The sequence below is a fragment of the Pan paniscus genome, chromosome 11 (genome assembly GCF_029289425.2).
Source record: "Pan paniscus chromosome 11, NHGRI_mPanPan1-v2.0_pri, whole genome shotgun sequence".
Classification (NCBI taxonomy): Eukaryota; Metazoa; Chordata; class Mammalia; order Primates; family Hominidae; genus Pan; species Pan paniscus.
This window is the reverse complement of record NC_073260.2, coordinates 3,012,093-3,037,822: the sequence shown is the minus strand read 5'-3', so window position 1 is coordinate 3,037,822 and position 25,730 is coordinate 3,012,093. Positions and strand designations below refer to the sequence as shown.

The window sequence follows — 25,730 nt, the reverse complement described above, 5'->3', positions numbered from 1 at the left end:
GCCCCGGGCCAGGAGGGATGGACAGGAGCCCGGGGAAGGTCCCACGGCAGAGCTGGTCTGGGGGATTCATCTGAGGCCTTTGCGTCCCCGACCCTGGCCTGGGCTGCCCGCAGTGAGCTGGGAGTGGACCCACAGGCCCGCCCCACCTGCCTCCGGGGCACAGCATGATGCACCCTCAGGAGGGGGGATTGGGTGGCCTCACAGAGGTGGCCAGGGGCCACAAGAAGGGTGTCTAAGCAGAGGGAACAGCAGGACTGACGGGGGAGGCCCTGTGTGTGGCAGGGGAGAGGCCTGTCCAGAGCCGGCCCCTTCCAGCACAGGGAGCCAAAGCCAGACCCCACCTGGCCCCAGCCAGGACGCGCTCTGTCTCGACACCTGTCCCCTTTGACTCTGACAGTACAGTCGGGGAGACGCAGAGGACACTCAGACATGGCACTCGCCTCCACAAGGGGGGCTGGCTGTCAGAAAGCCATGGCCGGGCTGGTCCTTGGCCCCCCAGAGACTCTGGCCTGGCCCACCCAATGCAAGGTGCCAGGGTGGTGCTGGGCTGACCGGGTCCCTCTGTCTTCAGGGGCCAGACCCAAGAGGACGCAGAGGCTGAGCGCGGAGACCTGGGACCTGCTGAGACTCCCCCTGGAGCGGGTGAGCCAGGGACATGGGACCGATGTCAGCACAGCCACTGCCAGAGCATGGGCAGCGGGGTTAATGAGGCAGAGCCACCGCCACCCACCTCAGCCCCTGTCTGCTGGGAGATAAATGTGCCCTCCTCGGCCTGATGCCCTGCATGGCCCATCTGCCACCTGCTCACTCATGTCCCTCAGCGTCTGGCCAGCTGTGCCCCAGGCGAGGCATGGTCCTCACACATTTCAGGCCCCCATACTCCACCCAGCTGCTATGCCACCACACCCTCGGGAGCCCACAGACAGGGGCACCCACTCCTGCCTGCTCCCTGCCCTCTCGGACTCTGACCCAAAGTGGGCACAGCTGCTGCAGGTGCAGACACTGGCTGGGGTTCAGCAACCCACACAGACAGATTCGGGGGCTGCCTGGCGGAGGGCCCTGGGCTGGCCCTGTGCCTGCTGGCAGTGGGTGCTGTGTGGCCTGGGCCAGCAGCCTGATCTCTCTGAGCCTCTGGTTCCTCTGGTGTGGCCTGTGTTCAGTTGTGGGTGGCCATCAGGGTTCTGCTGTGGGGACGAGACCCAAGGACGCCCACAGTCACTGTCATTGCTGGTATAAGCCGGCTGACATTTGCGGGGGCCACTGGCCCTCAAACACCCCACCCTGCCTCTCCCGGCCCCAGCCAAGGGCCCACAGCCCCAGTCCTCTCCTCCTCTCTGGGTACTGGGCACCTACGGCGTGCATCCATGAAATGGAGGCGGCCTGGTCTTCCCTTCAGGGTCCTGGGATGGGGACATTGGTTCACAATTGCCCAGGCCATGCACAGCCTTACCCCTCCCCAGGAGCAGAATGGAGACAGCCACCATTCAGGGGACTGGCGGGGGCCCAGCAGGGACTCGCTACCCCTCCCCGTGAGGAGCAGGAAGTACCAGGAAGGCCCGGACGCTGAGAGGAGGCCCCGGGAGGGCAGCCACTCCCCGCTGGACAGCGCCGACGTCCGGGTGCACGTGCCACGCACGGTAGGCGTCTTTGACGGCAGATCCAGGCCGAGAGGGAGGAGAGCTTGGCAACTGTGCCCCAACTCCACTGCCAGCCAACGGGGCCAGGTCAGGCCCAGGCACTCTGGGGAGGCAGGGGTCCCTCCCCGGTGCACCTGGTGCAGTGCTGTCCTGGGACCCCGGTGGGGGCTCTGGGCAGGGCTCAGTGTTTAGCATTGTGGTCGCACCTGGCCTCAGAGGCCCCGGCCACCGAGGAGCCTCCTGGGGACTCTAGGCTGGGCTCTTCTGCATGGAACGCCCCGCCTCTCTTTGGGCCTCAGTTTCCATCTTCTTCACCAGTTGGGGGCTGGCTCTTCCCAGCCTTCAGGTGGCCTCTCTCTCTGACTCCAGCCCCCACCCTCCTTTGTTGGGACCCTCCAGACCCATCCGCTAGTCACAGGAGCATGTCCCTGAAAGGGACTGGCTGCCTTCACTGTGAGAGCCGGGCTGCACAGATCCCCTGATGGGGTGCCCCTTCCTGAGGCGGCTCTTGGAGGCTCTGGCCAGTGAGGTCAAGCCTGTGTATCCTACCAGGGCCCTGGAGAGGTGGACGAGGCCAACACAGTCCCTGGGGGAATCCTGGGATCTCTGACACCTGGCGGGGGTCCCTGAGCAGACGGGCCTGAGGGGCACCCCAGGGGTGGGTGGGAAGCCCCTAAGCCACACCCATGGTCAGGCCCTGGTGTGGAAGCACCTGCAGCTCCAGCTGGGCCAAGGTGCTGGGGCCTCTCCTTGTCGGTGCAGGGGCCGGGGCAGGACTGATGGTGAGTGGGGTCATGGAGGGGATGTAGCTGGGTGGCCTGTGCATGGCTGCAGAGCCCCTGGTGAGGGGACAGCAAGGGGCTAGGTCCACTCAGGGTTCCTCCTGGTCAGGGGCTGGGAGGCCCCACCCTGCCCTACCCCACCTGGGCTCAAGGTCACGAGTGGAGCAGAGGGTCACAGCCCAGCAAGCAGCAGCAGCGCAGCCTGGGGGCCGCCCGGGTCCTCAGGGCTAGCCAGGAGCCCCCCGCATTGCTGTGGCACACAGAGGTGGTGGGAGGGGTGGGGCAGTTGCAATGACTGCCAAGTGTATGGGTGGACGGACGGGGGACAGACAGACTGGTGGTCAGACTCGGGGTTGGTGGGGGGACGGGTGACAGGCCGGGCCTGTACCTGGCAGGTGTCAGCTGTGCCAGGGCCACCCCAGCCACGGGAGAGCTGGTTGGTGTTCAGGGGCACAGATGGGCCGAGTCCGGGTTCGTAGGTCAGCGTGGAGCTCCCCCGAGCAGGACGGCTGGGTCCAAACCACTAGAAATAGTCTGAAATTGTTCTTCCGTGGGCACCAATCTGCAGAGGGGTGTGGGTGCTGGGCTGGGATTTGCAGCCCCCCGAGGCTGCCCAAGCCCATCCTTCCCACCAGCAGGGCACAGCCTACCCTCCCCTCATTCAGCCCCAGCACTGCCCAACCATCTGGGCTAGGTCCATCCGTCCACTGATGGGAGAGGTGTGGAGGGAAGGGCACCCAGGGAGCACCTGGTCAGGCCTTCCCGGGGGTCCCGGTGATCCCCCAGCCTCCCGGGGCCTGGAGGGAGGAGCAGGACTGGGACCCAGACACCTGCCCTGTCCACAGCTGGCCCTGCCCTGTCCACAGCTGGCCCTGCCCTGTCCACAGCTGGGTCTGCCCTGTCCACAGCTGGCCCTGCCCATCACATCTGGGCCGCCAAGGAAGGAGTGGGAGGCTGGCAGCATGTGTGGGACAGACCAGTCAGCCGGCCTCGGGGGCAGATGGCTTTCTAGAAAGCACAGCCTCTGAGGGCTTCCAGGCTTCACGTCACCCCAACAAACTGCCCTGGGTCTGGGCCAGCTGGGCAAGGGGACACAGTTCCAAGTGTCCAGCTGCCTGGCCCAGCACTCTGGAGGCCTTGGCCAGGGCCCCAGGGAGCCCCCACCTGCTGCGGGCCCTGCTCCCCTGGCCCCTGCAGCCACCGCGGGGCAGTACGCCTGGGACAGCCAAGATCCTGGCCCCAGACAAACGGGGTTCCCAGGGTCTGTGAGGACGTGGCAGGGCCTCTTGGCTTTCTGCTGACCTGAACCCCACTGGCCTTACCGAGGTCAGAACCTTGGGTACCTCCGAGTAAGGACCGTCTGCACCCTGGTGGCAGCCTGTATGGGGACTGCAGCGAGGGTGGGTGGGGGATACATCCCTGGGGGGTCAGTGGCCGGGTGGGCCCCCTTCCCCCTCTGCTGGGGTCCTCAGGGAAGGGCTTTCAGCTCTGAGTTGGGGTCCTCATCTGCAAAGTGCAGCTGATACCAATACTGCGTGCGCCGTTGCTGTTGGTGACCAACCAGCCCCTGCCCCTCCCCACCCTGTGCCCAGACAGTGCAGGGGCCTTGCAGCCAGCACATTCGGGGCTTTGGGATCTGAGGTGGTGTGGCTGGGTGTGGTCTGGGGGTCCAGAGAACTCATTCTGGGGTGGAGGGTAGGAGGCAGGGCAGGGTTGGCCTCAGAGGCTGGAGACAGTGTGGATCCAACCAGGAATGAGACAGAGTGGCAGCAACCAGAGGCTTGAGTTGAGCTGGCCGGGAGGCCCTTGAGCCAGGGCACTGGGGAGCCACCGAGGGCTGTGGGACAGGAAGGGCCGTCCCGGACAGAGGAGTCCAGATGAGGACAGCAACCCGCCCAGGTCCTCTACGCCTGCCTCCGTAGTCAGGCTGAATAAAGAGGTGGCTTTCCCCACCTGGCCCAGCTCTGGAGGGAGGCCCGGGGGCCCAGGTGTCAGCGGGAAAAGGGCTCTTCAGCAGGCTGTCCGCCCACACAGCCCTCCAGTGTGCCCGCCCACAGGCACGGGGAGGGGGAGGTTCACTGCTGCGCTTGCTGGGGGAGTGTTTATGGAGTGCACCTGTGTGTAAGTGCGAGCCCACATGCGTGTGTGTGAGCCTGTGTGTGCACGCACTCAAGTGAGCAGGGGCGGGTGCTAGGAGGGCCGAGCCCTTGCCCAGGGTCCTATTTAAGCCTCAGGCATCCCAGCATTGAGGCAGCACTTGGCACTTTGGGCAGGGCGGTGGTGGCCCTGGGCACCTTGTGTCCTGCCTGCGCTCTGTGTGGCCAAGCACCCAGCGTGGCTCCCTGCTGCTGTGGAGACAGCCTGTGATCCGCGTGAGTCTGGGGTCCCTGGGGTCCTAACAGGTGGAGGCTGAGGGAGCACACGGGCCTCTGTGAAGCCGGGTGGGGTGGTCTTGGTCCGGGTGCGTTCCCCTCCTCCGCAGGAGAAACTGAGCTTGTGTTAAAGCAAGAGAGACTAGAGTCAGACTGCAGGAGGGACTCTGAGGCCTCCGGGAAGGAGGGAGCCAGGGCTTGGGGCAAGGGAGAGGTTAGAGCAGGGAGGCGGAACCCCGAGTCCCACTGGGTATGTTCTACTGGGACATAAATGCAGGGGCAGGTGGCCTTGGGGCCCAGGGTCCTGCTTCTGAGGGGCTCCAGGGGCCCCAAACTATCCAGAGCCTCTCCCCGTACCAGACACTGAGCCACGGTTTTGCACCTGCGGTCGTGGGCCCCTGCCCCCATGTGAGGGAGGCATTAGCCCCTCAACAGCTGGCCCCAGCCTCAGGGAAGGGGAGGGCTGCCCGACATGGGACCCTGAGAGGGACTCTGCCATGGGGCCTGGGACATGGCCCCTGACGGGTCCTGCCTTTCTCAGGAGGGGCCTTGCTCAGTCCACCTGGGCCCCAGGTCACCTGGGGGAGTCCAGATTGGGCCAGACGCAGAGGCCCCCCGCAGCTGTGCCCTAGGCCATCATAGCCCAGGAGCCAGTCCCTTTTAGACCAGGCCACATCCTCCCGGGGAGGTACCTGTGTGGCCCCCCCAACTGGCACTCAGGCTGGCAACCCCAGTGCCACCCTCTGCCTGGACCTGCAGCTCCCAGAGCCCTGGCCCAAGTGGATGTGGCCCTCCCCACAGACTGGGCCAATTCTCCCCTCCCTCCTGGCTGGGGAATCCGGGGGAGTGGGGGTGTTGCCTTAGGCCTGAGCCAGGCTGCAGGAGGAGAGCCCTGCGGGGAGAAGGGGGTGCTAGAACTCTCCCTCCCCAGGTCTGCCTCAGGGACAGGAGGTACCTCAGGCTTCCATGACAGCTGGGGACTGACTCCAGGGGCCAGAGCCAGGTGGGGTCTCTCCTAAAACGGGGCTGTCCACAGGGTCCTCGGCTCAGCTCAAGGGTCTGAATCCCAGCTCTTTTTTGCTCCAGCATGACCTTGGGTAGGTCACACGTCTCTAGGCCTCACTCTCCTGTGCCCTGGGCCGAGTCCAGCAGAAAACTGGAAGGAGGACGGGAGCCCTAGTCCTGGGCTGTGGGGGTCAGGTGTCGGGAATTCCAGTTGTGTCAGACAGCTGTCCGTCTCCTGGGCTGTGGGGGTCAGGTATTGGGAATTCCAGGCAGCATCGGGCACCCAGGAGGTGCCATCTCCACCAACATTGCATCTCTTGTTAACTCGTTCAGCTGTGAGCCCAGCATTTGCAGACCTGGAAAAGGCCACTAGCCGTGAGATGGACAGGCTGGGGCCGGGCAGGGGGTGCCAGCGCCGGTCGGGAGGTGGACGGGGCTTGGAACCATCACAGCCACCCTTCAGCCCTGGGGCCTGGACCAGGCCCTGTGAGGCTGGGTCACGGGGTGGACCTGCTTCAGCTGGGCCCCTCGGGGGGCCACAGGAGACCACGCCCTCCAGCCTCCCTTGTTTGGGTGTGTGGACTGAGGCCCAGGGCGGGGTTCATTCCTTCGAGTTCATTCACACAGCAGACACCGGGGAGGGCTGTGTGGGGCACGGACGCAGGGAGCTCGTGGCAGGGCTGACACAGGGTGTGGTGGGCACAGGGACAGGAGGCACGGGAGGCTTCCCGGGATGTCTGGGAAGTGTTCCAGGCCAAGGCTGGGGAGGCTGGCCCAGGGCAGGTGACAGACAGAGGCCTGGACTGGGGTGGCACCCATGAGAGGGGAGAAGTCCGGGGCAGTCGGCGGGTGCTGAGGGTGGTGACATGTCCTGGGGTAGGGGTAGCTGGGTGCCGAGGGTGGTGACACGTCCTGGGGGAGGGGTAGCCAGGTGCCGAGGGTGGGTGACACGTCCTGGGGGAAGGGTAGCCGGGTGCTGAGGGTGGGTGACACGTCCTGGGGGAGGGGTAGCCGACAGGGGGCAGGTGAGAGTCCCGATCTTGGCCAGGGTCTCAGAAGTGTGTGTGGCCTGGGCAAGCAGCCCCCAGTCTCATCTGGGGGTCTGCGGGGCTAGCTTTGGCTGCGGTGACCCCACTCCCTCCCCAGAGCATCCCGAGGGCCCCGTCTTCGGACGAGGAGTGCTTCTTTGACCTGCTGACCAAGTTCCAGAGTAGCCGCATGGACGACCAGCGTTGTCCCCTGGACGATGGCCAGGCCGGGGCTGCCGAGGCCACGGCCGCCCCCACCCTGGAGGACAGGATCGGTGAGTGCCCCCCTCAGCCAGGCCCTCCCTTGGGCTTGTCTGCAGGGGCCAGGACCAGGGCTCCCGTCCTGCTTCCAGTGAGGAGCTTTCGGGGGCAGACCAGCAGGCCAGCTGCAGAGCACCCTGTCACTGAGGGCGCCCTCCGCAGCCCCCGCAGAGCAGCATCCCGGGAAGCGTGTCATCAGCCCACCCTCCGGGACACACTCAGGCTGCAGGGGCAGTCTCGGGGAGGGGGCAGGGCGTGGGAGACTGGCGTTCTCCTCCTGTCACCCCCTGGAAGCCCCTGAGGTGGGCGTGGGAGCCACAGCAGGGGGAGCAGCTGAGAGCTGCCTAGGCCGGTCAGCAGAGACTCCCCCAGGAGCCATGGCCCCAGCAGCACAGTGGGCTGGGCTGGGCTCAGAGGTCAGAGCTCACTGTGGCCGCAGCCCGAGCCTCGGGCTTGACCCCGCACTGGGTCCCAGGCCTCACCCTCTGGCCCCCCGCAGCCCAGCCCTCGATGACGGCCTCGCCCCAGACCGAGGAATTCTTTGACCTCATCGCCAGCTCCCAGAGCCGCCGGCTGGACGACCAGCGGGCCAGCGTGGGCAGCCTGCCGGGGCTGCGAATCACCCACAGCAATGCAGGGCACCTCCGAGGCCACGGCGAGCCCCAGGAGCCGGGGGACGACTTCTTCAACATGCTCATCAAGTACCAGGTGGGCTGCGGCCCTGGGCGGGCGTGGCTCGCGGCCCCTTTACCATCCACGTGTGCGGAGGCAACTTGTGTCCTGAGGGGTGAGGTGGGCGCTGGTTCCGCCATCTCCGGTCATGTCTGAGGGACTCCTGGGGGACTCAGCCAGTGTCACCGCATGACCAGGGGTGTCTGAGCCTGAAGCCCTACTCCTGGGAACCCTGGGCTGCTGGAGACACCAGAGACCCCCCTGGCAACCCCAGGACACTCCCAGGCTGTGCCACCCCCCTGCCATGCAGGAACTCGGGGTGGGGGCTGGGGGGTCACAGGTCCTGGAGCTCATGGCCTCAGGGATTCCCCACCAGCCCTCCACACCCGGCAGGGAAAACACGGGCCAGATAGCACCCCCAGAGTGAGGAGGGCGGGGGATCCAGGGCTGCCAGCCGGCTGGCGGGACAAAAACAGGGACCACACAGTGGACGGCATGGGCGGAGGGTCCAGCCCCAGAGGGCAGAGCCAGGGCCGGGGCTCCAGCCTGGCAGCCACGCCAGGAATGACCTCCTCATCTGTGTTGGGGGGAGCCAGGTAGGGTGGCTGGAGTGGAGACTGCTGAGCCAACTGCTGTCCCAACTAGGACCTCAAACTCTGGGGGTCTCGCCATCCCTGTGGGGTGCAGCCACTGCTGGGAAGGGGTTCAGGGTCCGTAGACTTGGGAACAGGCTGGGGGTGGAGGCCGCTTGGCCCACCACGAACCAAGCCAGCACGTTTCCAGGTCTGCCGTCCTCCCCACAGCAGAGAGGAAACCTCGGCCCGGGGCCAGGCGTCCGACCAGCCACCTCCAAACCAGCCCCACCCAAGAGGCCCAGAGTCCCCCATCCACACGCATGCCTGCGCCAGCTCCCGTCCCTCCTGCTCCAGGCCCTTCAGAGAAGCCCAGACAACCCCTTGGCCCCCTGGCCTGCACGCTGGAGCAGGCAAGGCCCACGGGGTCGGCCACCTGACCCAAGGGGAAGCCCTGGGGGGCGCCACACTTCGGGCTCTGGAAGCTGAGACCTCAGACCTGCCAGGGTCAGTCCCAGGCTGTGCCGGTTTCCAGGGCTGGGCAGAGGGACGGCCACGCATGCCCGTCCCTGGGGATCAGCAGATGTGAGGAGCAGGCATCCAACGCCGCCCTAGCCACTGTCTCCTGGGCCTGGCACACCCATGCCCAGTGGGAATCGCTGGAACTGCTTTTCCTGGGTGGGCCTGCCCTGGGCTCCTGCGGGTTGGTGGCGGGGCCACCAGAAGACTGCACTCAGGGCCCGGGCTCCCAGCACAAGACCCCAGAGCGAGGCAGGCCCCAGAACCAATTTCCTGGGTGGACAGGGGGAAGCCTGTGAACAGTGCACGCTGGCCTCTGGAACCACCGCTGCTGACCAGCCCCGGACCACTGGGGCTGGGGGGGTGAGGCCGCCAACTGCACTGTGTCCACCCAGTCCTCCAGGATCGATGACCAGCGCTGCCCGCCGCCTGACATACTGCCCCGGGGCCCTACCATGCCGGACGAGGACTTCTTCAGCCTCATTCAGAGGGTGCAGGCCAAGCGCATGGACGAGCAGCGGGTGGACCTCACCGGGGGCCCGGAGCAGGGGGCAGGCGGCCCGCCCGAGCCCCAGCAGCAGTGCCAGCCTGGTGCGAGCTAAGGCCCTGTGCCCACCGCCAGGCCCACCCTGCCCCCACTCCTGGATGCCGGGCTCACAGTCACAGCCATGTCCTCCCGAGGCCATTGCCGAGGACAGGCACTGGGCATGCAGCCCCACGGCCTCCCCGACCCAGGGCGACAGGCTCAGGCCAAGCTGCCCGTGGTGGGAGGGCGTGCTTCCATCCTGGGCTGGCCCCCATGGCCCTCGGCTTCCTCCCTTCTGCCCCTGCCGCAGGCCGGACGGGGCCTTCGGCATGTCGGCCCCGACCTGGTGCTGTCAGACTCCCGCATCCTCTCCCCCAAGCCCCTCCCGTTCTGCCCTGCCCTGCCAAATGTGAAACCCTGCTGTCTCCCCCACCCTCCCCAAAGGTGTCTCTGAGCCGCCTCTTGGGGCCACCAAGGACAGGGCCATGTTCTGTCCCCCCAGAGCTGGTCTTGGGACGGCCATGTGACAGGCATGCTCCACCCCTCTGGCTTCGTCCTGGGGCAGGGCTCCCTCCAAGCCTGTCTCCCCACTCCCCGGCCAGAGGTCAGCAACCACAGAAGGCCCCCCCAGACCACGCATGGCAGACCAGGCTGCAGTGGCAGCCCTGAGGTGCCCCCCGCCGAGTCCCAGGGCCCTGCAGGGGCCTCGACAGGAGCTGGGCCTATCTCTAAAGCAGAGGGAATGGCTGGGCATGAACTTCGACATTCCAAAACCCCAAGCCAGGAAAAAGGGCAGGGCCTGGTCCTAGGGATGCTTGCTGGCAGCAAGAGCAGTGCCCAATCAGGGTGGGAGGTAGCACCAGGCTCTGTGACCCTCACCCAAGTAGGGAGGGTGGTCAGTGGAAGCTGGGGAGGCTTCACTCAGCTCAACCCTGCAGACCCCCCCATATGAGAACCCCCCTCCTCCCACCAGCTGGGGGAGATGACATCACTGCTCTCTCCATGGGGAGGGGGCTCACAGGGCACCAAGTTCGGGATCCTGAGACTGGCAGGACCTGCTGGAGCCTGAGATGGGCCCCAGGGGCCTGAGGTTGCCTCCTCCTGTCCAGACCCAGCCTTGGCACCTCCCAAGACTGCCAAGGGCCCTACCATGGCCCCACAGCCCCCAGGGCTGGCAGTTCCATCTAGGAGGGTGCCTCTAGGCCCCACTCTCAGGCTAGGATGGAGAGGCAGATCTGGGCCTGGCGAGGTGACCTGCTTCTGGAGGGGCAGGGCCGCACCCGAGAGCAGGGACAGGTGCCCAAACACAGGGTCTCCAGGACATAGCGCCCCCCCGCATACTTGAATGTATGTGCGTATTTATTGCTCACATGTCTGTGCCATGTTGTCAATGGGTCCTTTCCAACCCAAGAGGTACATTTGTTTTTCTGTTTTTCCTGAAAAATAAAGTCGGCCAAGTGAGTGTGGTCCGTATGGGCTTAGTCCCGGGGGTGGCCTGACCCGGGTAAGAGGCTGCACTGTGCAAAGTGTCCACAGATACCCACTGTCTGGGCCCTCTGAGACCTCAGAGAGATGGAGTTCCCACTGCATTTAACCACGAGGGAGCTGGGGCGCAGAGGGGTGAAGTGGCTGCCTGCTGTCACCACTGATTCCTGCACCCCTACCTCCTCACGCTCCCAGCCCCTAGAGAAACAGAGCATACTCTGAGCTGACACTCGCGTGGCCGGGACCAGCCCCCGAAGCAGCAGCCCCAAGGTCAGCCCCACGACCCCCTGAGGACCCAGCCTGCTGCCGCCCACCCAGCACCCAGGGGAGGGAGGTCCTTTCCTGGAGTCTGATCCGGCTGGGCTCAGGGTCTGGACACTGAGCCACAGTGGAGGAGCCAACGGCAGATCTGCAGTCTTGGGGCTTGTCTGGGCGCTGCTTGTGGTGGGTGGCATCCCCACAGGGCCGTCAGGGGACACACAGGTACGCCGGGCAGTCCTGCTGCCCCTCGCCACAGCCCACCTGGCCATATTGGCAGCCACAGCCTCTGTGCTGGTTGACTCCGTTGCCTCCTCCACCCCAGAAGGGGCCTTGGGAACCAGAATCAACGTGTACTCCAGGTCCAGGGTCCCAGCCAGCTTGCGTGTGGTGGTACACGCACACAGGGTCCAAGTAACCATGCAGGGCCCAGCACCGCACACAGCCAGGGAAGCGCAGCAGTGCCGCCCACGCTACTGGCTGGGACAGCCTCTGAAGGTGCGGCCGAGGAACCTGCTTGGAGAGACACGCTGTGATGAGGGATGCCCAGGCCAGCAACCATCCCCGGAAGGCAGGGATGTCCTGGGGCGGGGGGGTGCAGAGTGGCAGGAGATTAGGATGGCAAAGCCCCTTGCAGAAACCTGGCTGTGGGACTGGGGCTGCGGGGAGGGAAGGGCGGAGGGAGACAGGGTCCAGGGGGCCTCAGGCAGGAGCTGGTGGGATGCTTCTGGCACGCGGCGGGTAGCCATAGGTCTTCTCTAGGAACGTGCCAGCCTTGGGAAGGATTTCCCTCCAGGGCCAGCCTGGGCCCAGAGGTGCTGGCATCAGACAGAAAAGACATGGTAACGTCCACATCCCAACTACCAGCTGCCATCTCCCCATCCGTAAAAGGAGGGGTTGGCCCGAGCGGCTCTCCTTGCTCTAATTCTGCACTTCCAGGTCCGGACGGCTCCCTGGACCTCCCCACATGCTGGTCCAGGCCCTCTGGAGGCAGTGAGGCAGCCAAGCCAAGCCCAGCCCCACTGCACTTCCAAGCCCCCAAGAGACCCCCAGCCAGTGCCTCCATGGAGGAGCAGGCCTGGGTGCCGGTGGCTCAGCCGAGAAGAGGACAGTTTCCACAAATGGCACAGAAGGCTCTGGGTGGGAATAATAGAGGATTGTTGGCTGAAAGAAGGACAGGGGGTAATCGAGGCAAAGCCCACGCCACAAGCACACTGGGAACAATGCCGCCGCGCCCCGGCCTCCCACGGGCCGGATGTGAGCTGGCAGTCCCGGCCGTGTCCCGCTGGGAGGGGCCGCACTGGGTCCCTGTCGTGCTCAGTCCTGCCTCCACCTCCCACCTCGCCCCATTCTCTTCCCTGCTGGAGTGTGGCAGGTGATGAATGCTGAAGGTCACGCTGCCCAGAACGCTTCTGCAAATAAACAGGCTGCTGCGTTTGCTCGCTTTCATAAACACGGGAACATCCTGCGCACAGACAAGGCTGGGAGACAAACCCCACACACCTCGGAGGGCCCTGGGGGCGTCCAGAGCGCTGTCCACCGAGGGAAGGAGGCCCAGGTGGCTCCCCCGGGAGGGGCCTGGAGCTCCCAACACACAGCCACGCCATAGCTGCTCGTCCTGCCTGGGCCAGCAAGCAGCCTGGTTTGCTCACTGTTTCGCCAACAGCCGGCGGCCGAGGGCCAGGGCTCAGGTCTGCACTGGCTCACGGAAGGGAGGCCGTCAGAGCTGGCCAGGGGGGCGGCAAGGGGCTTGCAGAGGAAGGCTGAGGCTCACAGGGGTGGTGACCTGCTCAAAGTCACGCAGCGACAGCCAGGAAGGGCTCTGAGTCCACATCCAGCCCCCTTTCCACGCGACTGTGGCCTCTGTGGGCAAGTGCTGGGTGACTCCGTGTAGAAGGAACTGTGGTGAGGCGAGAGGTCCTGCGGCTCCGATGTCCCACCCAGCAGCACCAGGGATTCAGAGGAATCGTTCTAACTCCAGAAAAAGAAAGGCCACAAGGGCCACAGGCCCCAGCATCTGGAAGTAATGTCTGTTTATTGATAGAAAACAGGCCACGTCCAGAGAGGCCCAGGGCCAAAACCTTCTGGAAGGCCGAAGTCCCACAGTGCCGGGGAGCGCAGGAGTCAGCTCGGCTCCGTCTTGCCAGGGCTGGGGGGACCCTCATCCTCACCCGCTTCCGGAGCTGCAGTGGATGTGGGGGCCCCTGCAGCCTCCAGAACCAGTTCCAGGGCCCCCTCGCCCGCCACACGGTGCACCTGCTCGCCTCTGGCCGCCAGGATCTCTTCGATATTTCTGGGAGGCAGGGAGGCAACATGGCTCTTCAGGGCCCCCCAGCCGCCCTGCACTTCAGTCCCCTCAGGGCGCCCCATGGCCAGGCCAGAGCTGCAAGCACCAGGCCCAGCACTCCTGTGGCATCAGGCCACACGGGCACTTCAGACGCTGGCCTGTGTGCCCTCACCAGCCCTGTGTCTCTGCCGGTATGTGCCGCCTCAGGAACCCAGTCTCCTGCTCCTGCCCCCTATGCGGCAGAGGGAAGAATCTGCAGCCCCGGGTCTGATGGGAGGACAGTCCCAGCTCCAAGGGCCAGGTACCACCAAGCACCTGGCATGCTGGTCTCAGACCTGCTGTCGCTGTTACTGTCCTGCCCAGGACCTCCCGGCCAGGCAAGGCCCGGACCAGGCTCCCGGCACCACCTCCACTGCTCTCCCAGCAGCCAGGGCCCAGGCCACACCTCCTGGTCCACACCCCAAGCCTTGCTGTGGGCCAGCCACCCCAAGATGGCAGAGGGCAAAAAAGTTCCACGCTAGAGAGGGACAAGGCTGCCAGTGATGGCAGAGAGCAGGCAGAGGCAGGGAGGCAGGGCCACAGGGCTGGCAAGATTTAACAAATAAAAACGCACCCCCTACTTGGAGCATACTTAAACTCAAAAGCTATCTGGGCTTTATAGGAAATTCTCATTTAACTGTGTGTCTTGTATTGATAAGGTAGCTGGATTTCCCAGGTGAGATCTATAAACCTCAACACTAGGGCAAGGTTCCCCCAGGGAGGCCAGGGTACTTCTGGGTGGACTCCTGGCCCAGCCCTGGGGTACAGGCCTCACCTCTTCCCATTCAGGTCCGAGAACCAGCCCAGGTTGTCCGCGATGATATGGTGGTTCTGGCAGCCGGGGCAGGTCACAATGACCACGCCTTGGTGATAGGCCAGCTTGGAGATGCGCTTGGAGGACCTACTCCCGCAGACCTGGCTGGGACAGGGTAGCTGATGAGGCTGTGAGGGCCGCCACGCACCTCCCTGGAAGACCCGCCCCTCTAGGGGTAGCTCCACCCACCTCACCCTCTCCAGAGAAGGCCCCGCCCCCGAGGGATAGCTCCACCCACCCCCAACCTCGCCCTCTCCCGGGAAGGCCCCGCCCCAGGGACGGCTCCACCCCTCCTCATGGTCCGCCTCCGCTCCCTCCCAGAAGCCCCAAGGGGTGGCTCCACTCCTTCCTGTGACTTGACCACGCCCCCTCCCGGATCCCCGGCGGGCCGCTTCTCCCCGCAGGCCGTGTAGCGTCAGATACGGGTCTGTCCCCGGTTCCGTCCCGCCGCGCGCCTACCTTGCAGGTGTAGACGAGCTGGTAGTGCGCCGCCTCCACGCGCCCCAGAGCCGCCGCGGGCCCCGGCCCCTGCTCGGAGCTTGAGCGCCGCCAGCCCCAGGCCCAGGCCCGCCGCCTCCCCGCGACCTCCGGACGGGCCCCGCGGCCCCACAGCCGCCTCAGGCAGGGCGCCCGGGGCTGCACGCGACTCAGCAACCTCGGCGCGCCGCGCAGCGCAGCCCGCAGCATCCCGCTCGCCGGCTCCGTCCGCCCTGCCCTGGCCCCGCCCCGCCGCCATCTTGGAAATGGACACCGGGCGGAAGCGGCGTTCTTGGGCTTCCGTCCTCCGGGTCGGGGGCGCGCTGCGCTCTGCCGCCCCCTGGCGGCCTGATGGGGCCCTGCGTCCACGTGCAGCTCGCACCCCGAGGACACCGCGGGCCGCAGCGAGGAGGGACGGCCGCGGGGCTGCGCGCGGGTGTCCGAGCGGGAATGCGGGTCACCCCTGCTGTTTGTTTATTTACGCAGCTGTGTTTTCTAACAGTAATACAATGCATGCATGTATTGTGTGTTACATGGTGAAACAGAACAGAGCCTGAAGTTACACAGATGGCGTGTGCATGGGGGTGGCGAGCACCCGCATGGCCTCCGCAAGCTGAGTGCCGCTTAACAAACAGCCCCAATGCCCGGCAGTCCGGCTGGGCCTTTCAGGGCACCAGATTCCTCGTTCCAGGCTAAGTCAGCGACGGCTCGGGGAAGTCTGCGCCCCAGGGCGTCGGCACCCTCGGGTGGCAGGAGGCCGGGCCGGTGGGTGTGCCCTGGTCGGGGCCTGCGCTGCTGCGGCTAGGAGCCCTCAGTGTCGGTGTTGTCGCTGCCCGTGGTGTTCTCCCGGTCCTCCTCCCCCTGCCGCCATCCTTTCTGCATCTTCCTGAGGGCGCGCTTCCTGCAAAGACACAGGTGTCTCGGGCGCAGACCGGGCTGCCGCTCCCCAGCCCGTTTTGGAGAAGCCTGGGGGCCGCCCGCCTACCTGCGGTAGTTCTCGAAACTCTCTTTGAGGCGCCGCCGCTCCTTCTCGGGCGGCTCCCCGCTGCTCAGGCCTGCGTCCTGGAGAAGGGGGAAGGCTCGGGCTCCGGCCGGCTCCCGTGAGGGAACCCGCCCTTCTCACGCGCCCCCCACTGGCCCCTGTAACTGCAGACTGGTTGGGAGGCGAGGAGCCCAGACAGCCTCAGCTCAGCGCCAAGCCCTCCCTGTGGGACCTGCCTGTACCCCTGGAGGTGAGCCGGTGTGGGTAGCCTGCATTTCAGATGCCAAGACACACCCAGGAGGCCAAGCCACGGCTCCGGCCTGGGCTCCAGGCCATTGTTTCTACAACAAAGCCCGAGGTGGTCCTTGCTCTCAGGACTCCTGTGTTCACCTCCTCATCCACTGTAAAGGCCCTCAGGAAACCAGGACCAGGCACATCCACTTCCAAAAAGCCCCCCAAGCTGCTGCAGTGCCCAAGAAAGGAGGGGGATCCACTTAGCAGCCCAGACACCGCACCCCGAGCACTGTGGGCAGAGACCTTGCGGTCACTCCTCAGCTGTCGTCGGGGCCACCTCAGGGGGTGCCCAGGGCAGGGAGCCACTCTCCCTGTGATCGGTCACCCTGAGGCCCACGGCTGGGAGGACCCCACCCCGGGGAAGCCTTACATGGGGGATCCGCAAAACCTGCTCCTGGTGCAGAGCTGCAAAGGGCTGTTTCGGGCTCCCCCCGCCGGCAAGGCAGCCTGGAAAGGAGAGTCGTGCCTGTGGGACCTGGGCCACGTACAGCACGGCTGCCCCACCCCTCCCCGGCATTGCGGTGGGGCTGTCTTCCAAGGCCTGATGGGATCCCCACATGGGTCCAGTGTAGACTCTGCTTTCTGTAGATGAGACTGAGGCCTCAGGGCCTCGCTTGCCTGTTCATTGCTCCAGGAGGCCACCAGATGCCAGCCCAGGCCCAACGCTCCTGCCAGTGACCATCCCTCCCCCGAGCTGGCTGCCCGCCAGGGAGGAACGCCTCCCAGACCTCGGGGGAGCTTAAACCCTGGGCCTGAGCAGCACCGTCCCCCATCACTCCAAAGCATCTGTGGGCATGGCGGCCCTGGGGAGAGAGTTGGGGACAGCTACAGTGGCTGTCTGGGTCCTCCTGAAGTGGGGGCAGGGGTACTGCAGCAATTGGGAGAGAACCTTCAGGCGGCTGGACCCCCTCAGAAACCGCCAGGACCTGGGCAGACCAGGCATCAGGACCCTTGGGCAGAAACCACGCACGTCCAGTCTCAGCCCCACTGCGGTGAGGGCCAGGCCAGGGCTGTCCTGGCCACTGGCAGCCCCTTCTTAGAGCCAGCCCCTCCCCTGCTCACCCTCCAACCTTCACACCTGCCCCTGCTCCTGCCACAGCCACCCAGGGGGATGGGGGCAGTGCCTAAGCTGGACTCCTGGGTCCTGCTCGCCTCTGTGCCTACATGGGGGCTTGGCGTCCCCATGTTCAAGCGTTCTGAGCTCCAGCCAAAGGCGCTGGTCTTCACTTCCCCATCTGCGGCTCCTCCTTCCCCTTCCGCCTCTGCTTGGAGGCCACGGCCTGGTACTCAGGAAGCTTGTCCAACTCCGGTGCAGCCTCCCAGGACCCCTCTGCTGGGCCCTCCCCAACCCCTACCTGACAGCACCTTCAGTGCAAACACCTACCCCATCACCACTGCCCACTCCTGGACACTCGGGAGCTGCTCCCAGCTAGCCACCCAGTCCTTCCCCCAGACAGGCAGAGGGGGCCTGCCCTGCCCGCTAGAAGCCCCTGCCACTGCCTTACCCCCACTGCACCGGGACACAGCAGGCCCTTGGCCACCCCTGCATTCAGCCCTTTCCCTCAAGCCACGTGAGGCCCCATCTCGCCCCACCTTCTAGCTTCATGCACCTGGTCGTTCGCTCGTTACCACCTCCCTCTGTCCAGGAGGAAGCTTGGAGCAGCCAGGACTGGGCCTGCTCACCTCTGCACCCTGTGGGGGCTGCCCAGAGGGGCCCCACACTCTCAGGACGGTGGGCCTGCTCACGTCTGCACCCCGTGGGGGCTGCCCAGAGGGGCCCCACACTCTCAGGACGGTGGGCCTGCTCACCTCTGCAGCCCATGGGGGCTGCCCAGACCTCCACACTCTCCACCCCAGGGGACAGTTGTCCCACTAGCTGGGGCCCTGGGTTCCAGCTGGGCTCTGTAGTTTGTTCTCTGGGTGACCTTGACCATTTTACTTATCCCCAGCCCCAGTTTCCCTGTCTGTGGAGTGGGGGTTGTGGGGGTTGACACAGGCATTGCGGCACGGGCTGCCTGTGCTGAAGATGGGCCTCACTTGGGGAAGCCGGGAGGCCTCTGGGTATACTGCTGTCCCCACCTCACCTTTGTCTGAGAGCTGGGTGTCCTCCAGGTCCTGGGGGAGTGAGAGCTTCCAAAGAGAGTCAAGATGTCCCATTAGGCCACTTCGCCAAGGACTACACCCGGCCACACTGCCCACCCCAGCCCTTGGCCCTCAGCTGGGTGCAGCCATTGCCGTCACCCTCTGCACAGAGCTTCTCAGAGACTCAGGTGCCCAGCAGACGGACATTGGGCGGCCAGGAGGTGGGCACTGTCCGTGCCTTACCCCTTGAGCCATCAGAGGCCTTAGCATTTGGCCACCTGCTCTTCCTCCACCCAGCCCAGCCCACCGAGCAGGGCCATGTGACGGGCAGTGTGGGGCTATGCCTGGTGGCAGCTCAGCCAGGACCCCAGGTGAAGGAAGGCCAGCCTCGTGCTGGCTGGGGTCTCACTCACCTCCTGGGAGCTCCTGGGTGAGCCATCTTCCAGGTCGGAGCTCTGTGGTCATAGAAAATGGGGTGGGTGGGCTGTGGGGGCAGAGGGCTCCCCGGGCACAGGGTGGGCAGGGCACAGAGCGGGATCCTCCAGGGATCCCTGGGCATGCCCTCAGCCACGCCAGGCCCCCTCCATGCCCAGAACAACCTGCTAGGCTGCCTGATGGCCAGGCCCAGGGCCCACCCCGGCCCTGCAGCCCCACTTCCTACTGGGACCCTGAGCTGCTCGTGTGCCCTCACCCCACTGCCAGGAGGGGTTTGGTTAGGTTGGGGGCCGTCACAGAGGAGGGTTGGGTCAGGAAGGCCGGGGCTGAGGCTCCGTGCTCCCCTGGCCCTGCATCCCACGCGCGGGCTCCCCTCCCTGCCCCAGGCCCCAGGCCCACCAGGACGAGCGTCTCCAGCTGCTGCCGCCTGAGCCTGCCCTCCACGGCCAGTAGCTGCGCCTCACACTGGAACACCTGCAGCTGCAGCTCATCCGCCTTCTCGCCCAGCTCCCGCACCTGCTTGCGCAGCGCGTCCTTCTCCTGCAGGCCCCGGGCGTGCTGCGCGTGCAGCTCCTCCCGCGTGGCTATGGCCTGACGGGACAGCACAAGGCCGACCCTCAGTGAGGGCCCCAAGCTCGCCCTGGGCCCTCGGCCCGGCCGCCCAACTCCTAGCAGAGGCTCCGGAGGACGTCAAGCCGCTGGGCGCGGAGGCTGGTCACAGCCCCTCCGTTTGTGTGCTCTGCGGACATGAAGTCAGCATGTGGGGGATTGTAAATGTGACAGTTGTCCCTGCTGCCCTTCTGTCTCCTCCCAAGCCTGCACCCCCGGTGGACACAGCGTGTGCTATGTACCCCCACATGTGCACATTTGATAAATTTTGGACGCGGCTTGATATGGAGACCCTGACTGTCCATAGCTAAGCGTCCTTCATGACCGCAGCACTCTTTACCACCCCTGTCCTCACTGCGGACACTGAGACGCAGGAGCGAATGTGCAAACACGACGGCTTGACCATCCCTGCAGCCGAGGCTGGGAGGCCCTCACCTAACCCCTTCTGCCCAGACTGGAGCAACGGCTGGCAGCTTCCCTAATCCCTGGCCAACACGCTCCCGCGAAGTCCCGTGGGAGCCCCCGCCCTGGGAGCCACACCAACCCCCATGGGGGCACAGCTGGATCTGCCCTTTTTCCCCTGCCTTGGCGTGGGCCAGGCGCGAGTGAGGCTGAGGTGGGGCTGAGACAGGAGCTCTGAGCCTGGGCTGCTCTCATGGGGGCTGGGGCTTCCTTTGTAGCCCCAGGGGTCTCGTTTTAAGGCTCCTGATGTGGACAAAGTGCCATCCAGCATTTAGCCGAAGCAGCAATGGTGTCCATTGGAAACCTCCAGGATGGGACTTGGGATGGGGCATGGGAAGCAGACACAGCCCTGCCCCGCGACGCTCCATCCGGCTCACAGCACGCAGCACTGGAGGCCTTGCAGGCCTCACTCCCGTGGCCCAGGCTGGAGTGCAATAGCGCAATGGTGACTTGCTGCAGCCTCAGCCTCCTAAATAGCTGGGACCACAGGTGTGCGCCACCACGACCAGTTAATTTTTTTTTTTTTGAGACGGAGTCTCGCTCTGTCACCCAGGCTGGAGTACAGTAGCGTGATCTCAGCTCACTGCAACCTCTGCCTCCTGGGTTCAAGCGATTCTCCTGCCTCAGCCTCCTGAGTAGCTGGGATTACAGGCACCCGGAACCACGCCAGGCTAATTTTTGTATTTTTAGTAGAGATGGGGTTTCCCCATACTGGCCAGGCTGGTCTCGAACTCCTGACCTCAAGTGAGCCGCCTGCCTCGCCCTCCTAGAGTGCTGGGATTATAGGCGTGAGCCACCGCGCCAGGCCAATTTTTGCATTTTTTTGTAGAGCCGGGATCTCACCGTGTTGCCCAGGCTGCTCTGGAACTCCTGGGCTCAAGTGATCCGCCCGCCTCAGCCTCCCAAAGTGCTGGGATGACAGGCGAGAGACACCACGTCCAGCTTTTTTTAATCTTAAAAAAAGCTACTGGTAAAACAAGGCAGAATGTTTCCATTTTTGTAAAACAAAAGCAAATATATAAATAGATAGGTGATAGATGATAGACAGATGGATACATGGATAGATGACAGATAAGTCTGTAAGGTGGAGCGGGAAGGTTGAACACAGTTTTCCCTGAGAGTAGGCTGGGGTGGGGAAGTATTGACTTCATCATCATTTACTTTTTTTTAGTATTAAGTATTACTTCTGTCATTTAAAAAACAGACCAGGTGTGGCAGCTCAGCTTGCAATCCCAGCACTTTGGGAGGCTGAGGTCGGAGGATTGCTTGAGGCCAGTAGTTTGAGGCCACCTTGGGTAACATAGCAAGACCCCATCTCAAAAACAAATAACAAAGATTAAAAACTCTCTGACAACTGCCCTCAAGGGCTGTGGCCCTGGTGCACCCACCCGCAAGTGGGGCGCTTTGTCCTGCCCCTGCGAGTGCCCACCTGGTCCCGCTCAATGGCGACCTCCTCCATCTGCAGCAGGATGGCCTCGATGCGGTCCTTGTACATCTTGGAGTCCTTACGTAGTGCCAGGCACTGCAGCTCGAACATCTCCTTCTCCTCCATGCACTGCAGGGGGCGGCAGCTCAGCCCCCACAGGCCTGAGGCCCCCCATTCTGGCCCTTGGGGTGTACTCCGGGCAGGGGCTCAGAAGCATGTGGTCAGGCCAGTTGGGATGTCGGGGGAGGCCATAGGAGTCCCCAGGCCCCTACCAGCCCTGCACTTCCAGACCACGGCAGGACAGGGCCCTCCGGCAGGCCTCAGACACTGCTGTGCCTCAGGCACCATGAGCCCAGAGGTTGGCCTTTGCCATGGGGGGCAGGCGGGCAAGGAGAGGGCACCGTCCACTGTGCCTCCAGGAGTGGGTGAGTGGAGGCGCTGCACTGGGGTCTCCACACCCCACCTTCCAGGCACGGAGTGGGCGGAGCTCAGCCTGCCCAGCCTGGCTTGGACCCCAGGGGCCATGTCTCCCCCCCTGCCCTCCTACCCGGAGGCGTCGGGCCTCGCCCTGGCGGAGGTCCTTGCGCAGGGAGAAGATGGTGTTGGCCTGCTCCTGGTGGTCCCGCAGCGCCTGCCGCCAGTCCTCCTCCAGTACCTGGATGTAGGGGCTGCTCCTGTCCAGCTTCCCCTCCTGAAGGGGGTAAAAGGCAATGGCCTGGCTGGGAAGGCCCCCACTGCCCTGCCTGGGCTGCACCTGCCCTGCCTGCGGCCCCACCTGGACGGAGGCCTCCAGCTCCTGCACCCGGGCCTGGAGCAGGGCCTTCTCCTGCTGCAGCTCCCACAGCAGCTCCTGGCTGGGCCGCTGCTCCATGGCGTGCCTGAGCTTCAGCGTGTGCTTGCGCTCCACCTTGCAGTCATCCTCGGCCTTCATGAGGCTGTGCTTGAGCCGGTCAATCTGCAGAAGGTCCAGTGAGCCCGGCTGTCCCCTCCAGGCGGTGACCGCAGACCCGTGGGGCCACCCCTGACCGCCCCGGCCTGCAGACCCCGCCAGGCCAGGCGAGGGGGGCCTGGTTCCCCGGGGGCAGCGGGCGCACCTCCAGCTGCAGGTCACGGTTCCGCATGAGCGCGGCGCCCTTCTCCTCACTCTGGTGCGCCAGGCGCATGGCCAGGTCGTAGTTCTCCTCCTTGCAGCGCTTGAGCTCGCGGCTGCCGGCCTCGCACTCCTCCTTGAGCCTCTGCACGCGCTCCTGGTGCTTGCGCAGCAGGCTGTCCTTCACCCGCAGCTCCTTGATGAAGTCATCCTTGGAGCTCAGCAGCGCGGTCAGGTCCTGCACCTTCTTCTGCAGCTTCATGACCTCAGTCATCAGCAGCTGAGTCAGGCCTGACTCCCCGGACGCGTCTGTGGGCCAGGCCAGTGTCAGACGGTGCCGTGTTTCCCGGTGGCCCAGCTCCATCACGCCCTGCGCTGTGGCAGGAGCTCAGGGCTCCTAGGGATGGGGGCCAGGCAGAGGACCCAACACCATCGCCTGCTCCCCGCCAGCGCCTCCCCTGTCGGCCCCGCCTCCCCCGTCACTCACCGATGATCATGGAGAAGACGCGGGCCGGCTCCTTGCCCGTGACCTTCTTGTACAGCTGCGGGTAGTAGAGCTCCAGGCTCTCGAGGAAGGCCACGTAGCCCTTGTGGCCGGTCCGCTGCAGGATGTCCAGGAGCACACCTGCGGGCCAGAGAGGCCTAACTAGGGGCGGGGCACAGGCGAGGCAGAGGGCTGGGGTGGGTGGGCCTGGGGGCAGGGACAGGTGGAGGCTGGGATGCAGATGAGGTGTGCCGTGGTCTGGGTCTTGGATGAGGTACCCTGCGGCTCTTGGTACTAGGCTGGGGACCAAGTGCTGCCCACCCGCCCCTTGGCTGTCTCAGGAGCCCTCGCTGCAGTGGGAGCCCCGCTGCCCCTCTTGGCAGCACCAAGCCGGCAGGAGAGGCTGGGGGACGGGCCACATGCCAGGGTTGAGGTTGGGCCTCAGTCAGAGGCCAGGGGCAAAGCCAGGCGGGGCTCTCCTGGGGTTGAGGGTCAGGGTGGCAGAGCGTGCAGCCACCTCTGAGCTGACTCCGTGGTTGGGTTTGGGGCCTGGGGCCTGCGGGGCAACACTGACCCACTTTCCGTTTGCGGATGACCAGGTTGGGGTCGCTGAGCACCTGCTCCTCATCATCGGGGTTCAGGACCTTGCACTGCCGCAGGTAGGGTGTGATGCGCGAGGGGTCGATGACCGAGGTAAGCGTCACCCGGAAGCCCTCCAGGACGCTCCAGCACTCGTCATCGTTCTCGTAGTCCGACATGGCCTCAGCAGGCAGGCTGGGGAGTGTGGGGCAGTGCTGAGTGATGCCGGCTCCTGCCCCAACCCGGGCCCGGCTCCCGTTCCTTCTCAGACGCTGGGCCAGGGCTCTCGTCAGGGCGTCGAGTGGGATCAGCCCAGGGGCATCCAGGAGAGGTGCCCAGCTCCATGTCCCATCCCCACGCTGGATCCCCCAGGGAGGCAGCAGAGACACAGTGACCCCGCTCCCCACCAGACCAGCCGAGGGCCCCTCCGCAGCCTTTCTCAGCCCTTGCGCCTGCCCGTTGGCATTCATGTCACCCAGATATGCAGCGGGGGAGGCACAGATGGGGTCTGAGAGAGGAACTCCCCCTACAGCATGACCCCCTCTGGCCTCTGCCTCCTGGACACTCCCATCACGCCCTGGAGCCTGCAAGGTTAGCCACCTCCATGGCTGGAATGGGCGGAGGAGCTGAGGGCAACTGCCTGGCACTATGGCCAGCCCAAACTGGGTGAGAGCAGGTTGGCCAGTGGCCCTCCCACCAGCACAGCAGCTGGGGGAGCCGGTTCTTGTGGGACTTCCTCATTCCCCTGACCGACGCCTGCTCACATCGTTGGCTGTGCCCTCCCTCCTCCACGGCCGGCTGCTGATGATGCAAGAGTGGCCACCCAGCCCTGCCGCAGCTGCGGGGTCGCTGCACTGGCCGGGAAGAGCTGCCCACAGGAGCGTGTTTCTGTCACCCCCTGCCGGCCCCGCAACCCTGGGAGGGGCTGTCAGTGTTGCCCTTGGCTGGCCGGGAGTGCTGCTGCGGTGTTTTCTCCAGGTTCTTAGGTGCTGGGCACCAGTGAATCCCTGGACTCTTCTGCCCCAGATGAGGCCCGGCCCCCATCCCAGTGGCTGCAACAGGAGAACTACCCATGTTGGGACCAGCCACTGCTGTCCCTTTCTGCCAGCGTGGTGGAGGCCTCAGCCACTGAAAGCCACTCCCTCTGGGACTGGAACTGCGGCAAGGCTGGGAGCAGCCACGTGGTCCTCAGACAGCCTCCAGCCCCGCTGGGAAACGCTGGTTTCCAGCCCAGAGGAGCTGGGTCACTGCTCCTGGAGACATAGTTGCCCCAGGCTTGGTCTTTTGAGGCATTTCTCAACTTCCCGCTGCACTCTGTCACCCCATTCAGGACAGTTTTGACAGACAAGGGGCTGAATAAAAACACTGGCCACACGGTAGACAGTCCTGGGAACACTGGGCCCCTTTCCTGCTTCCCCAGCTTGAAATGCAGGGTCCCATCTGCCACCGTAATTCCACTGAAATGAACACATCTCCGCCCAGGGGCCGTGAAAGGGATGGGGCCGCACGGCGGAGGCTGCCTGGCTGCCTGTGGGAAGCCTCAGGCTGCTCTGGGGGATCAGTGCCAGGATCCTGAACCAGGCCAACGCCGACCTTCCTGGCCACCTTTCAGAAAGCACCAGACCCACCCACCTGAGGGTCTTCCAGGAGCCACCTGCACTGCAGACGCACCAGGAGCCTGGGCCGCGGAGCCTCTGGGAGCTGCTGCCCGGGGCTGCAGGGAGGGAGGAGCACGCCGGACGCCTGTGCACTTCCTGATGGGTTCTGCTTAACTCCACAGTCCCGCCAGTCCTCCCACAGGGGGACAGTCCCTGGTGACCTGCTTTCTGATTCGCCCAGCCCAGGAGGCCCCAAGAGGCAGACGGAAGTGGAAGTCCGCTGCCCTCCAGAGGAAAGCTGCTCCCAGCCCTCCCAGCCTGGCCGGGGGCTGGGGGTCCTGGGGATGCCCCAGAGGCCCAGCCCTGGCACCTGGCAAGTAGAAGAGACAGCAGAGACCCCCAGGGGGCTGGACAAGGCCAGCCCGCACCCAGCCACTTTGACCTGGTCACAGGCTTCTGGAGGCTTCTTCAGTAAGGCATGCTTTGCTCTGTGCGAACACCCTCGCCCTCGCCAGCATCTCGGGACAGCGGGGCAGGGCATGTGCAGGGGGGCACACAGCCACACAGCATGGCCAGCACACGCCTTGGTCACAGAAGGGCTGCAGCCCACCTTATGGAGCCCAGGAGGCCACAGCAGCCTTCCAGGGGCCATGGCATCGGCCACCACCCAGCTGCACATGGGGGAGAAACGTCCCTTCCAGAAGTGTCGTTATCCTCGTTATCCCCATCATGAGGCATCCCTGCTCTCCACCAGGATGCATGTGAGGACTGAGGCCACTCTCGGGGTCCCCCAAACCAGCTTCAGAAGAGCCGGTGACAGCAGGGCACAGCTCGGCCCCCATCCAGGGACAACGGACAGCAGAGTCTGCCCTGAACTGTGCACTTCAGCGTGTGGGCTGCTGGAGCCTCGTCCCTGCAGGCTTGGGAACCCCCAGGCCCCGCCTCACCCGGTAAA

The 25,730-nt window shown here is 65.1% G+C and overlaps 3 protein-coding genes across 10 annotated transcripts in view; 1 reads left to right on the top strand and 2 right to left on the bottom strand.

Moving 5' to 3' along the window:
- The window catches only part of GPSM1 (G protein signaling modulator 1), a 31,287-nt gene extending 20,451 nt beyond the window's left edge, over nucleotides 1-10,836 (top strand). For 3 of the 5 annotated variants that reach the window (XM_034929505.3, XM_008970068.6, XM_034929506.3), the window contains 5 exons: nucleotides 572-642; nucleotides 1,461-1,637; nucleotides 6,943-7,099; nucleotides 7,585-7,793; nucleotides 9,244-10,836. In XM_034929505.3, coding sequence (XP_034785396.1) covers nucleotides 572-642; nucleotides 1,461-1,637; nucleotides 6,943-7,099; nucleotides 7,585-7,793; nucleotides 9,244-9,450 — 821 coding nt within the window. In that variant the 3' untranslated portion in view covers nucleotides 9,451-10,836. Of the gene's footprint in view, nucleotides 1-571; nucleotides 643-1,460; nucleotides 1,638-3,853; nucleotides 5,992-6,049; nucleotides 7,100-7,584; nucleotides 7,794-9,243 lie in introns of those variants that run through there. The other 2 variants (XM_034929507.3, XM_063593858.1) reach the window with 2 other exon arrangements.
- A 2,299-nt stretch (nucleotides 10,837-13,135) lies between these two features.
- On the bottom strand, nucleotides 13,136-15,148 carry DNLZ (DNL-type zinc finger). Its single transcript, XM_034929510.3, has 3 exons — nucleotides 14,717-15,148; nucleotides 14,219-14,358; nucleotides 13,136-13,410 (listed from the first exon to the last, which is right to left on the bottom strand). The coding sequence occupies exons 1-3, from the start codon at nucleotides 14,942-14,944 to the stop codon at nucleotides 13,242-13,244; spliced, it is 537 nt and encodes a 178-aa protein (XP_034785401.2). The 5' UTR covers nucleotides 14,945-15,148; the 3' UTR covers nucleotides 13,136-13,241.
- Nucleotides 15,149-15,193: 45 nt separating this feature from the next.
- Nucleotides 15,194-24,947, bottom strand: CARD9 (caspase recruitment domain family member 9). 4 transcript variants are annotated; one of them, XM_003816957.5, is made up of 13 exons: nucleotides 24,810-24,947; nucleotides 23,173-23,372; nucleotides 22,602-22,739; nucleotides 22,119-22,423; nucleotides 21,800-21,979; nucleotides 21,572-21,715; nucleotides 21,028-21,153; nucleotides 18,927-19,118; nucleotides 18,506-18,547; nucleotides 18,095-18,140; nucleotides 16,381-16,457; nucleotides 15,720-15,796; nucleotides 15,194-15,635 (listed from the first exon to the last, which is right to left on the bottom strand). In XM_003816957.5, the coding sequence occupies exons 2-13, from the start codon at nucleotides 23,354-23,356 to the stop codon at nucleotides 15,536-15,538; spliced, it is 1,611 nt and encodes a 536-aa protein (XP_003817005.1). In that variant the 5' UTR covers nucleotides 23,357-23,372; nucleotides 24,810-24,947; the 3' UTR covers nucleotides 15,194-15,535. The 4 variants fall into 4 exon arrangements, with proteins under 4 accessions (XP_003817005.1, XP_014201826.2, XP_054973444.1 ...); XM_014346340.4 differs by having other exon boundaries at nucleotides 24,849-24,934; XM_055117469.2 differs by having other exon boundaries at nucleotides 19,044-19,118; nucleotides 24,849-24,927.
- Between the last annotated feature and the right edge of the window lie 783 nt (nucleotides 24,948-25,730).